The following is a 14008-nucleotide window of genomic DNA, read 5'->3' as shown; positions in this document are numbered from 1 at the left end:
CAAAAACTGGGAGACTTAACTGGTTCCAGGCATTTAAGGAACTCTCCAATCACACATTATCTGACCACCAAGCTAACTGAGCAGAGAGCACACAACAAAGAATACAAACTTTACAGAATTAAGTCAGAAAAGTCACCAAACAGAAATACAATAATAAACTCTGGGAAAGGAAAGAACTGATTTCCACATTATTTGAAATTACCAGTTTTCAACAAAAAATTTATGAAACACATAAAGAAATAAAATCCACACACAAAAATCAATTCACAGGGAGAAAAATCAATAGGAACTGTCCCTGAGGAAGCCCAGACATTAGACAAACTAGACAAAGATTCTGAACCAGCTATTTTATTTTTTATTTTTTTAATATATTTTTATTGATTTCAGAGAGGAAGGGAGAGGGAGAGATAGAAACATCAACGATGAGAGAGAATCATTGATTGGCTGCCTCCTGCATGCCCCCACTAGGGATCAAGCCCGCAACCCTGGGCATGTGCCCTTGACCAGAATCAAACCCAGGACCCTATGTCCGCAGGCCAACGCTCTATCCACTGAGCCAAACCGGACAGGGCTGAACCAGCTATTTTAAATATTTAAGAACAAAAGGGAACCATATCTAAAGAACTATAGCAAAATATGAAAATGATAGAAAATATCAAGAGAGAAACTAAAAATAAAAATTCTGACCCAACTGGAATGGCTCAGTTGGTTGAGCATCATCCCGTGCATCAAACGGTTGCTGGCTCGATCCCAGTCAGGGCACATACCTGGGTTGTGGATTTGATCCCTAATCAGGGAGCGGACTGAAGGCAACTGATCAATGTTTCTCTCTCACATCTCCTCTCCCCCTTCTTCCTCTCTCTAAGTATGTCCTCAGATGAGGCTTAATAATAATAATAACAACAATAAATAAAATAAAAATTCTGGAGTTGAAAAGAACAATAAATAAAATAAACATTGCACTAGAGGGGTGCAACAGATTTGAGCAGAAGAATCAGTGAGCTTGAAGACAGGTCAATTGAGATTATCCAACCTAAAGAACAGAAAGAAAAAATAATAAAGAAAATTTAACAGAACCTCAGAGATCTATGGGACATCACCAAATGTTACCAACATATGCATAACTGGGAGTCTCAAAAGGAGAAGAGAGAAATAAAAGAACAGAAAAAAAGTATTTTAAGAAATACTGGCAGAAAACACCCCAAATTTGATTTTAAAAATCAATCTATAAATCTAAGAAACTCAACTAACTCCAAGTAGGATAAACTCAAGAGATCCACAAATAGACATATCATAATCAAGTTGCTGAAAAACAATAAAAAGATAGAATCTTAAAAGCAGCAAGAGAAGTGACTTATCATTTACAAGAGATCCTCAATAACATTAACAGCGAATTTCTCCTCAGAAATCATGGAGGCCAAAAGGCAGTGGGATAAAATATTCAAAATGCTGGGGGCAGGGGGGGGGCGCAGGGGGAATAACTGTCAAACAAGAATTCTATATCTAGCAAAGCTATTATTCAAAAGTGAAGGAAATATTAAGACTATTATTCAAAAGTGAAGGAAATATTAAGATAAACAAAAACTGAGGAAATCTGTCAATAACAGACCTGCCCTACAACAAATACTAAAGGGAGATCTTCAGGCTAAAATAAGACCTTTTATACTACAGTAACTTAAATCCATGTGAAGAAGTAAAGTGCACTGGCAATGGTTAACTATTTAAATAAACAAAAAATATAGTATAAATGTACTATTTTTTACTTTTTAATTGAATTTACTGGGTGACATCCTATCTAATAAAAGAGTAATATGCAAATTAACCCTCACTCCACTACACCCACAAGCCATGCCCACCAGCCACGCCCACCAGCCAATCAGAGCAAATACGCAAATAAACCCAACCAAGATGGCTACAGCCACAGAGAGCAGGAGGGAGGCTTGGGTTTCCCTGGCAATGGAGGAAGCCAAGCTTTCCGCCTGCCCTTGCCGGCCTAGGCCTCCACTCAAGGCTACAAAGTTTCAATGATAGAAGATAAATATAGCCCAACAGAAATGGCAGCCACGGAGCTGGAAAGAGCAGGAGGCTAGGGTTGCCCCCGGTGATGGAGGAAGCCAAGCTTTCCGCACACCCTGGCGGGCCCAGGCCTCCGCTTAAGGCTACAAAGTTTCAATTATAGAAGATACATAAATTCCCCCAAAAAAGGCTGCTGCCACAGAGCAAGCAGAAGGCTTGGCTCCGCTCCAGGCTACAAAGTTGCAATTGTAGAACATAAATAAACCCCAGATACCAGGGCCTCCGCTTGGGTCACCAGGGGTGTGGCTGGCCTGCAAACCACCACAGGCCCCTCGCCCAGGCTGCCCCACGCCCCAAGGGAACCCCCACCCTGATCCAGGACACCCTTCAGGGCAAACCAGCTGGCCCCCACCGGTGCACCAGGCCTCTATCCTAGCTAATAAAAGCGTAATATGCAGATTGACCATCACTCCAACACACAAGATGGCTGCCCCCATGTGGTCAAAGATCCTGCCCCCATGTGGACACAAGATGGCCACCACAAGATGGCCAGCAAGGGAGGGCAGTTGGAGGGACCAGGCCTGCAAGGAAGGGCAGTTGAGGGCAATCAAGCCTGCAGGGGAGGGCAGTTAGGGGTGACCAAGACAGCAGGGGAGAGCAGTTGGGGGCAACCAGGCCTGCAGGGAAAGGCAGTTAGGAGGGACCCAGGCCTGCAGGGGAGAGCAGTTAGGGGTGACCAGGCCTGCAGGGGAGGGCAGTTAGGGGTGACCAGCTGGCAGGGGAGCAGTTAGGCATCAATCAGGCTGGCAGGGGAGTGGTTAGGGGGTGATCAGGCTGGCAGACAGAAGCGGTTAGGAGCAATCAGGAAGGTATGCAGGCGAGCAGTTGGGAGCCAGCAGTCCTGGATTGTGAGGCCCAGTGGGATCGGGCCTAAAAGGGCAGTCAGACATCCCTCGAGGGGTCCCAGATTGGAGAGGGTGCAGGCTGGGCTGAGGGACACACACACCCCTGTGCACGAATTTCATGCACCGGGCCTCTAGTTAGTTAATAAAATTGTATGTTTTCAGGTGTACAATTCTATAATACATCATCTGTATATTGTATTATGTGTTCATCACCCCAAGTCATTTCCTTCCATCACCATTTAGTCCCTTATGCCCTCTTCTACCATCTCTTACCCCCTTTCCCTCTAGTAATCACCATACTGTTGTCTGTGTCTGAATTTGTTTGTTTTTGCTTAATTCCCTCACCTTTTTCACCCACTCCCACAACTCCCCTCCCTGCTGAAAGCTATCTGTCTGTTCTCTATCTATGAGTCTATTTCTACTTAGTTTATTTTGTTCATTAGATTCCACATATAAGTGAAATCATATGGTACTTGTCTTCCTCTGACTGACTTATTTCAACTTATTATAATGCTCTAAATGTATTTTTTGCTTGTAGTTATTTTTTAATTTAGAAGAATTGAATAAAGCAAGAATTATAAATCTATGTTGATGGGCACACAATCTATAAAGATGTAATTTGAATGACAATAATGGCACAAAAGAGGAAGGAAGGGACAAAGCAATATATAATCAAAGTTTTTATACTGTATACTATTATTGAAATCAAGTTAGTAATAATCCAAACTAGATTGTTATGAATTAAGATGTTAATTATAATCCTCAGGGCATACACTAAGAAAATAACAAATAGTAAAACTTTATACCATATACAAAAATTAACTCAAAATAGGTCAAAAACTGTTTTTTAAATAATTTTGATTTTTTAGAGAGAGAGGAAGGGAAAAGAGAGAAACAATGATATGAGAGTGCAACATAAATCAGCTGCCTCCTGCACGCCCCTACTAGGGATCAAGACTGCAACTGGGCTTTTGCCCTGACCAGGAATGGAACCAGCAATCTTTCCATGCCCAGGATGATGCCCAACCAAATGAGTCACACTGGCCAAGCCAAAGACCTAAATTTAACACCTAAAACTATGAAAATATAAGGGAAAGCTTCATGATATTGGATTTGACAATGATTTCTTGGATATAACACCAAAAGCACAGGCAACAAAAGAAAAAAAGAGTTAAGTTGAATTTCATCAAAATTAAAAACTTTTGTACATCAAAGAATACTACCAAAAAGTGAAAAGGCATGGGAGAAAATATTTCCAAATCATATATCTGATAAGGGATTCATATCCAGAATATATTAAGAACTCCTACAACTCAACAACAATAATAAAAAAACAGTACTCAATTTAAAAATGGGCAAAGGACTTGAATAAACATTTCTCTGAAGATATAATTTTAAAGGCCAACAAGCATATAAAATATGCTCAATGTCACTAATCCTATATAATAAAAGGTTAATATGCTAACTGACCGAACGGCGAAACAACCGTTGCTATGACATGTACTGACAACCAGGGGCCTGGCGCTCAACGCAGGAACTTCCCTCTGGTGGTCAGTGTGCTCCCACAGGGGGAGTACCGCTCAGCCAGAAGCCGGGCTCATGGCTGGCGAGCGCAGCAGTGGTTGCAGGAGCCTCTCCCGCCTCTGCAGAAGCGCAAAGGATGTCCGACTGCCGGCTTAGGCCCGGACATCCCCCAAGGGCTCCCGAACTGCAAGAGGGTTCAAGCTGGGCTGAGGACCCCCCTCCCTGCCGAGTGCACGAATTTCGCACACCAGGCCTCTAGTCATTAGAGAAAAGCAAATCAAAATTATAATGAGATATCACCTCGCACCCAATAAGATGGCCACTATGAAAATAAAATCAACAAGTATTGGTGAAGACATGGAGAAATTGGAATTCTGTGCTTTGCTGGTAGGATGTAAAATGGTTCAGCTGCTATAAAAAATTAAATGGTAATTCCTCAAAAAATTAAACATAGACTTACCTTACACTCCAATAATTCCACAAAAGAAATGAAAACCCAAACAGATATTTGTATACCCATGTTCATGGTAACACTATTTCACAATAGTATCCCAAGTGTCCATTGACAGATGAATGAATAAACATAAAGTAATATATACTGGCATACACAATAGAATAGTATTCAGCCTTAAAAAGGAAGAACATTCTGACACATGCTACAACATGGATAAACCTTGAGAGCATTATGCTAAGTGAAATAATCCAGTCACAAAAGGACAAATTCTGTATGATTCCATTTATCTGAGGTACCTAGAATAGTCAAAATCTGAAAGACAGAAAGTAGAATGGTGATTGCCCTAGACTGAGTACAGAGTTTCAGTTTTGTAAGATGAAAAAAGTGGATGTTGGTGGTAATAGTAGCACAACAATGTGAATGTATTTAATGCCCTTAACTGTATACTCAAAAATGGTTAAAATGGTACATTTATGTAATGTATATTTTACTAAAAATATTTTTAAAGTACAGAGTGCCTTTCTGTAATTTCTACTATTGTCAACGAAAAGCAAAAATGATCACCAATGTCCAGGACAGCTCATCTATATATATAAAAGCCTAAGCAACCATCTGACTGGTAGTTATGAAACGCAATGACTGCCAGAGGGCAGACGCTCATCACAGAAGCTGCCGAGCTGTGGTGACTTGGCAGCTGCGGTTCTCGAGTGACGCACCTGAAACCAGAGAGGAGGGAGCCCAATTCTGGGGTGTGGGTGCGTCACCCGAGAACCACCCTCTTGCAATCTGGGACCGCTTGGGGGATGTCAGAGAGCCGGTTTCAGCCCAATCCCCCCAGGCCAGGCCAAGGGACCCCACTGGTTCATGAATCCGTGCACCAGGCCTCTAGTAAAACTATAAGCAAGTCCCATTGCATTACTGAAAAGGCCAGTTCCTCTGCTGGAGCTACTCAGCAATAGCAGTGTTTTAGTTTCCTCCTCCTTCCCAAACCCATCATTGAAGAGGGAATAAAATAGACCAGTAAGTCAAAAAGAAGAAAAAACAAAGGAAGACTAATGAGAATGTTTCAGGAACACTACCACTCTGTGGTGCAATTTTCTTATCAGTAAAATGGAAAAAATAATGGTGCTTATCTTTTCAAAGGGCTGTTGTAAAGATTAAGTTCACATATATAAAGTATGTAAGAGTGCTTAGCACATGGTAAGTGCCCTATAAATGTTAGCTGTCAATATTATTGCCCAGGAAATCTCAACAACATCTTGCTTCAACTATAACCTTTATCACAGCACTGTCTTGTTCTCTCTCATGAACACCAACTCTCTAGCTGCTAAAAAAGAAAAAAATATATCTATCTCCAGCCAGATCTTCTCAGTGGACACTACTATTAACTCAGTTATCAAAGGCTGACCTGGGACTCACTGTTAAGATTCCTCCTTCTCCCTCACCCTCTATATCTAACCTCTCATCAAGCCCTTATATACTCTCTTTTCTATTGAAAGCATCTCTTCCTCTTTAACCATACTGCTCCTCACCCCTTACTATAGGCTTTTATCATTTCTTCCAGGATTACTTAAGTACCTTCTGATTGACTTTGGGGGTCTCTAATTTCAGCTCTCTCTGATCCATCCACAACTACTACAGGGATCCACTAGTATTTTTTAAAAAATCTAGCCCTAGCTGGTTTGGCTCAGTGAATAGAGCAGTCCTTGGACTGAAGGTCCCAGGTTCGATTCCAGTCAAGGGTATGTGCCTCAGTTGCAGGCTCAATCCCTGGCCCTGGTTGGGCGCATGCAGGAGATAACCAATTGATGTGTGTCTCTCACATCAATGTTTCTCTCTGTCTCTCCCCCTCTGTTCCACTCTCTTAAAAATCAATGGAAAAAATATCCTTGGGTGAGGATTAACAAACAAACCCAAAAAAACCTAATAGTGGGTATGTGTTTACAATGTTGACTTTAAAAATAAAATTTTTATATCTTCAAAATAAAATTTTTTAATTTAGAAAAGCATTTAAATATCACTGGTCCCATTTGATTCTCTGATTAACCCTATCAAATTTACTGTTAAAAAAAAAATCTGAGGCTCAAAGAAGTTAGGGGACTTGCTCAAAGTCACATCCACAGAAGTAACAGAGCTAAGCTTACAACTAAGGGCCTTCAGACTCCTAAACATGTGGACTTTCCTGTATCTGTGAGTTCCTCACATGCCTAACCCAAATACCTCTTCAGAGTAGGTGATCCATAAATATCTGCTACTTTCATGTTTACTGACACTTTCAACCTGTCCTATAGGAGTTTCCACTGCTTTGTCACACATCCTATATAATAAAAGGCTAATATGCAAATTGACCAAACAGCTGAACAACCAGTTGCTATGACGCCCACTGACCACCAAGGGGCAGACACTCAATGCAGGAGCTGCCCCTTGGTGGTCAGTGTGCTCCCACAGGGGGAGTGCCACTGAGCCAGAAGCCGGGCTCATAGCTGGCGAGTACAGTGGTGGTGGTGGGAGTCACTCCTGCCTCTGTGGCAGCACTAAGGATGTCCAACTGCTGGCTTAGGCCCACAACCTGGGTATGAAGGATCCCAGGTTCAATTCCAGTCAAGAGTACATACCCAGGTTGAGGGCCTAAGCCACCAGTCGGACATTCCCCAAGGGCTCCGGGACTGCAAGAGGGCGCAGGCCAGGCTGAGGGACCCCCGCTTGAGTGCACAAATTTCATGCACTGGGCCTCTAGTTACATTATAATCCCAGGCTGGCAGGGGGAAGGGGCCCCGGTGGTTGGCCAGCCGGCCCTGCTCCCTATTGGGGTGGGGGGGCCAATCGGGGCAGGGCCAGCCAGGAGGAGGGGCCACGGGCAATTGGCCAGTTGGCCCCACCCCCAATCAGGGTATTGAGTGCCAATCGGGGCCCGGATCAGGCTGGTTGGCTGCCGCAGTGCATATCATAGCCACCTGTTCTTCTAGTCGTTCAGCCGTTCCAATCGCTGGACTTTTATATATATAGATGTTTAAAGGATTTCAAAGAATCCTATATATAAAGAGCTAATATGCAAATGATCAACACACCCTTATGCCGTAAAGGCTCAGACACTCAACACTGGGGAGAGAGGAATGGAGACCAGGCAGGCACAAATGAGCTTGCAAGAGAGGAATGGGGACCAGTCAGGCAGTGGCCCGGGAGAGGGACAAGCCGCCTGCCCCGCGGTTCCAAGTGCCAGTGGCTGGGGCTGCAGCCTGGGAGAGACAAGCTGCCCACCCCGCGGTCCCGGGCACCAGCGGCTGTGCCTGCACCTGCAGCCCTGCCTGGGAGAGGGACAAGCCATATGCCCCATGGTCCCCTATGGCTGTGGCCTGACCAGGCAAAGCTGGCCCAGGTCCTGGGTGCCTACGGCTGGCCAGAGGGAGGGAAGCCCGGGTCCCGGGTGCCTGCAACCAGTCAGAGGAGAGAATCCTGGGTCCCAGGTGCAAGGCAAGGCAGAGGCATTTAGGGGCAATCAGGCCAGCAGGGGAGCAGTTAGGGGCGATCAGGCAGGCAGGCAGGCGAGCAGTTAGGAACCAGCGGTCCTGGATTGTGAGAGGCAGTCGGACATCCCCCGAGGGGTCCCGGATTGGAGAAGGTGCAGGCCAGGCTGAGGGACACCCCCCACCATGCACGAATTTCGTGCACCGGGCCTCTAGTCACTGTATAAAGTTAAAGTGACTTTCCTTATCTAAACTTAATTTTCCCCTAAAAAGATTACTAGAAAGGGATAAATGGGCATACGGGTGATCCAACTAATTAAGGACAGATCCAATTAACAGAATCCATTCAGAGAAGTAGATTCTATGGATGCTACCACCTAAGAAGAAATGAACCTGAAACAGTCCACATGCTCAGGAGAAAGAGTATTTAAGGGGCATCCGCTAACTTCCAAAACAAACCAAGGGGTTGATTTCAGGTATACAGCCCTTTTCATCTCCTCCCCCAAATATCCATCTTAAAAACTAAATAACTTGGACCCTAGCTGGTTTGGCTCAATGGACAGAGCATCAGCCTGTGGACTGAAGGGTCCCGGGTTCAATTCCAGTCAAGGGCACATACCCAGGTTATGGGCTCGATCCCCAGTAGGGGGCGTGCAGGAGGTAGCCGATCAATGATTCTCTCTCATCACTGATGTTTCTATCTCTCTCCCTCTCCCTTCCTCTCTGAAATCAATAAAAAATATACTTAAAAAGTAAAACACACACACACACACACACACACACACACACACACACACACAAACAACTAAATAACTTGGGACATCCTAGTCATCATTTCCTCAGCAGTCCTGATCTGAATCAATTTTTGCTCTTGCATCAACAATTACTCCACCAAGTGAATCTTTCTGTAGGTTATAAAAGCTATTCTTCAAACAAATATACACTGAGCAGCAATACTGGGCACTGCACTTTGCTAGGCTGAGAAGAAATATAAGTAAATCTGCAGTCCTTGTAAGCCATATAGTAAAATATTATAAAGTATAAAATGACAACTCAAAAGACAACCAGAGGCAAGAATAGGCAGTCTCAGCTATGAAAAACCAATGTCCTTGAGGCAGGTTTTGAAAGACTTGCTAAAATTATACTCTCCCATCCCTCCATGGTTAGCAACTAAGCTCTGTATCCTCCTAACCTTTTTCTGCTGCCACTTACTTTCTCCTTTAGTTCCTAGAGGTCACAGTATGCTAGAAGGATCCGGACTGAATCACAAGAAGGGCAGTAGCTTCCCATAAGGGTGCTAATTAGTCTAGTAGTCCTTCCCTACTTCATTTTTCATTCATTCATTCAACAAATATTTATTGAACACCTATGATATGCCAGACACTGTAAGAGGCAAAGTGAAAACGACAGATATGACCTCAGTTTTCGTGCAGCTTTCACCTTAATAATCTGTAATAGTATTCCACTTAACTGTAGTTAAGAATTGACTTACTGATCTCTGAAACAAACCCAGGAAACCTCAGGATCCTAAAGGGCCTCAGATTAACGTCCTCGTTTTTCACGTAAGGCTCCTGAGGTCTCAGGGTGACTTGCCCGATGTCACACGGTACCTCAGTGACAGAACAGGGATTGGATAGAACCCTGTCTCCGAAACTCAAATCAGTGCCCCACGTGATGCCTCTCCGAGAGGAAGCGGTCACAGGTGGTGATTGAGGAAAACCAAACTGCACCGAATTTAGATCCGATGTCACTCTCCCTCTCCTCCTAAGAGGGTAAAACCACGGCCAAAAAGGGTAGAGGGAGGTGGGAAGCTGCCTCAGTTTCCCCGCAGAGCAGCGGCCGCGCAGCCTCGCCGCCGCACAGACTCCCCCTGTGCACTTCCTTCCAGCTTCTCCCACCCCGTCCTCTCCGACTCCAACCCTGGCCCGCGGACAACCGCACAAAATTATTCCTTCACTCACAAGGACTCGCACCAGCAACGCCATGTTTCCTCAACAACCATTTCCGGGTGAAGGGTGAGCTTCCGGAGTCCCGGCTGCTGCTACGCCTTCACAGGATCGTCCTCTACTGGGTCGTCCCCTAGCCAGCGGGCGCCAGGCAACGGCGGCGCAGGCGCACAAAGGCCGCTGCCAGGATGAGCGCGCGCTTCCCTCGGTGCGCGGGACCCGGTGAGCAAGACTGCCTGCCCCGGGACCCGTCTCTCTCCCTCCCTCTCTCTCCCTCTCCCCCTCCCTCTCCCTCGCTCTCTCCCTCCCTCTCTCTACCCCTCCCTCCCTCCCTCTCTCCCTCTCCCTCTCTCCCTCCTTCTCTCTCTCTCTCTCCCTCCCTCTCTCTCCCTCTCTCCCTCCCTCTCTCCCTCCCTCTCTCTCTACCCCCTCCCTCTCCCTCCCTCTCCCTCCCTCTCCCTCCCTCTCTCCCTCCCTCTCTCCTCCTCTCTCCCTCCCCTTCCCTCCCTCTCTCTCTCCCTCTCTCCCTCCCTCTCTCTCCCTCTCTCTCTCTCCCTCCCTCCCCCTCCTTCTCCCTCCCTCCCTCTCTCTCCCCCTCCCTCCTTCCCTCTTTCCCTCCCTTTCTCTCCCTCTCTCTCTCCCTCTCTCTCTCTCCCCTCTCTCTCTCCCCCTCCCTCCCTCCCTCCCTCCCTCTCTCCCTCTCTCCCCCTCCCTCTCTCCCTCCCTCTCTCTCCCTCTCCCTCCCTCTCTCTCTTTCCCTCCCTCTCTCTCTCCCTCTCTCCCCCTCTCTCTCTCCCCCTCTCTCTCCCTCTCTCTCTCTCCCCCCCTCTCTCCCCCCCCTCTCTCCCCCCCTCTCTCCCTCTCCCCCTCTCCCCCTCTCCTCTCTCTCTCTCTCTCTCTCTCTCTCTCTCTCTCTCTCTCTCTCGGTTTGGGGTTTTCATAGCTCTCTCCTTAACCCCTACCTCAACCAGCCTCATTACTCAGTGCCCTCTGATCAGAACCCCTCCTTTCCAGACTTGACTCCGGAGAAGATCCCCCCTTTTCACTGGGGTTAAAAGACCAGGATTTGGGGAGCTCCCTTAAAAGAAGATGATAATATTGTCAAGAAAGAGGTTTGAGTGATAGGCCAGGAAATCTATATAGTGAAGAATATAAAAGAGGAAGAGGTTGTTAGGAAAGAAGAAAGGGCAAATGAGTAAAAGAAAATGCAATGAGCAAAACTGAATGAGAGTTTAAAGGATAAGAAAATGTTGGTCAGACTGATATTTTTTAATTTAAGGTTTTAGGGTTAGAACTGTTCAGAATGATGACAAAGTGCAGGGGATGACTATGGAAGAAAGTGGCTGAAATGAAGTGGAGTTGAAAATCTCGAGTGGAGGCCTTCAAAGAACTGAGAGCTCGTGATTTAGGATGGGTCCTTTACTGAGACATTTAGGTTACCTAGGATGGTGGATAAATTTGGAATAAAGAGTCCTGACACCAAAGTCTTCACCACCAGGGCTCATCAGCTCCTTGTCCCCTAAACACTCAGCCTGAAGCCCCAGCAATTTCCATGGTTCTCTCAAAGCTCCCTCTCCCTCACTACATTTCATCTCTCTCTTTACATGTCTCTACCCCTCAGAATTTTCATACTTCCTTAGAGGCACCACATTGAAATTCAGTCATTCATTAAAAATATATATATTTGCTGAGCACTTATCATGATTCAGGCTCGGATCCAGATGCTGAAGATACAGTAGAAAATAAAGTTCCAGTAAAGGGAGAGAAACAACAGACAAATAAATGTAATCTGATATCGGGTATTGGTAAATGCTAAGCAGGTTAAGAATAAAAAGTGAGAAGGTAAGGTGCTATTTTAAATAAGATGATCAGGCAAAACCTCACTGAATTTGATCAGAAGTATGAATGAAATGAGAATCTGGCCCATGTCAATGAGAGAGTGACCCATGTCAGTATCTTGGAAAAGAGCATCCTTGGCAGATAGAACAAGTACCAAGGCCCTAACATGGAGAATGCTTGGTCTTCCCCGAAAGAGCAATGGGGTTATTATGGTTTGAGTCAAATGAATAAGAAAGAGTATGTTAGGAGATGAAGTTGACAAGGTGGCCCTAGAGGCCAGATCTAGAGGACCTTATAGGCCATGGTAAAGACTTTGGATTCTGTTCTTAGTGTGTACTATAGTATAGGTATAGAAAATTACTGGAAGTGTATACAAGAAACAGTAATGGTGGTTATAGTTGTTGATTCTGAGGAAGAGGTTTGGGAGACAACAGGTTAGGTATGGAAGGTAGACCTTTTTTACTATATATCCTTTTGTCTTATTTGAAGTGTGTACCATATCTATATAATTACCTTTAAACTTGAAATAAAAAATATCCATATCATTCTCAAAATCTAATTCTGGGGAAAAAAAGTTTATTCATTGGTTTTATGGAAAATACAAAGATGTAGAACTTGGTCCAAGCCTTCAAGAATATTATAGTAGTAGGTGTATAATACATATTCACAATTTTTTTAAAAAATTCAAAAGAATTGAGTTGAACTCCTATCTCACACCATATAGTAAATTAACTCAAAATGGAACAGAGGCCTATATGTACTAGCTAAACTATACAATTTTTAAAAGAAAACATAAGAGTAAATCGTCATGACCCTGTGTTAGGCAAAGCCTTCTTAGATACAATAGCAAAAGCATAGATAACAAAAGAAAAATAAATTAGACTATATAAACATGTAAACTTTTGTATTGTAAAAGATACCATCAAAGTAAAAAGATGTGCAATGGGAGAAAGTATTTGCAAATCATGTATCTGATAAAGGACTTGTATCCGGACTATATACAGAACTCTACAAGTCAATAATAAAATAATAAACACCTACCCTGGCTGCTGTGGTTCAGTTGGTTTAGCATCAATCTGTGCACTGAGAGGTTGCCAATTCAATTCCCAGTCAGGACACATGCCTGGGTTGGGGGCTTAATCCTTAGTAGGGGGCATGCAGGAGGCAGTCAATCGATGTTACACTCTCACATGGATGTTTCTCTCTCTCCCTCCCCCTCCATCTCTCTAAAAAACAATAAAAATATTTTTAAAAGTAAAATAAACACCCAATTAAAATGGGCAAAGCATTTGATTAGCCATTTCTCCAAAGAAAACATATGAATGGCCACTAAGTTAATGAAAAGATGATTAGCATCATTAGTCATTAGGGAAACACATACACGAACACATACACACAATGAGATACCACTTCACACACCCTCTAGATGACTATAATCAAGCAGACATATAATACAAAGTGCTGGCAAGGATATGAAAAAACTGGATCCCTCATACATTACTGATGGGAGTGTAAAGTGGTACAGCTGCTTTGGAAAATAGTCTGGCTTTTCCTTAAAATTATAAACATAGAATTGCTATATGACCCAGTGATTCCATTCCTATGTGTACATTCAAGATAAATTTAGACATGTTTACACAAAAACTTGTATATGAATGTTCATCACAGCTAAAAAGTGGAAACAAATGTCCATTGACTGATGAATGGCTAAATAAAATGTGGTATATCCAGAAAGTGGTTTATTATACAGCAATAAAAGGGAATAAACTGATATATGCTACAACATGGATGACCCTCAAGAACTTTATGCTATGTGAAAGAAGTCAATCACAATAGGTTGCATATAGTATAAGTATGATT

At 44.1% G+C, this 14008-nt stretch overlaps 1 protein-coding gene across 2 annotated transcripts in view; it reads right to left on the bottom strand.

Moving 5' to 3' along the window:
* Positions 1-10421, bottom strand: part of UQCC1 (ubiquinol-cytochrome c reductase complex assembly factor 1) — a 142958-nt gene extending 132537 nt beyond the window's left edge. For both annotated transcript variants that reach the window (XM_080686260.1, XM_080686261.1), the window contains exon 1: positions 10325-10421. In XM_080686260.1, the coding sequence (XP_080542386.1) occupies positions 10325-10348 (24 nt within the window). In that variant the 5' untranslated portion in view covers positions 10349-10421. The remainder of the gene's footprint in view (positions 1-10324) is intronic.
* Between the last annotated feature and the right edge of the window lie 3587 nt (positions 10422-14008).

This window comes from Plecotus auritus (assembly GCF_963455305.1).
Source record: "Plecotus auritus genome assembly, chromosome: 8".
NCBI classification, from domain to species: Eukaryota; Metazoa; Chordata; class Mammalia; order Chiroptera; family Vespertilionidae; genus Plecotus; species Plecotus auritus.
The sequence above is the reverse complement of the archived record's forward strand: the minus strand, read 5'-3'. Positions and strand labels throughout refer to the sequence as shown.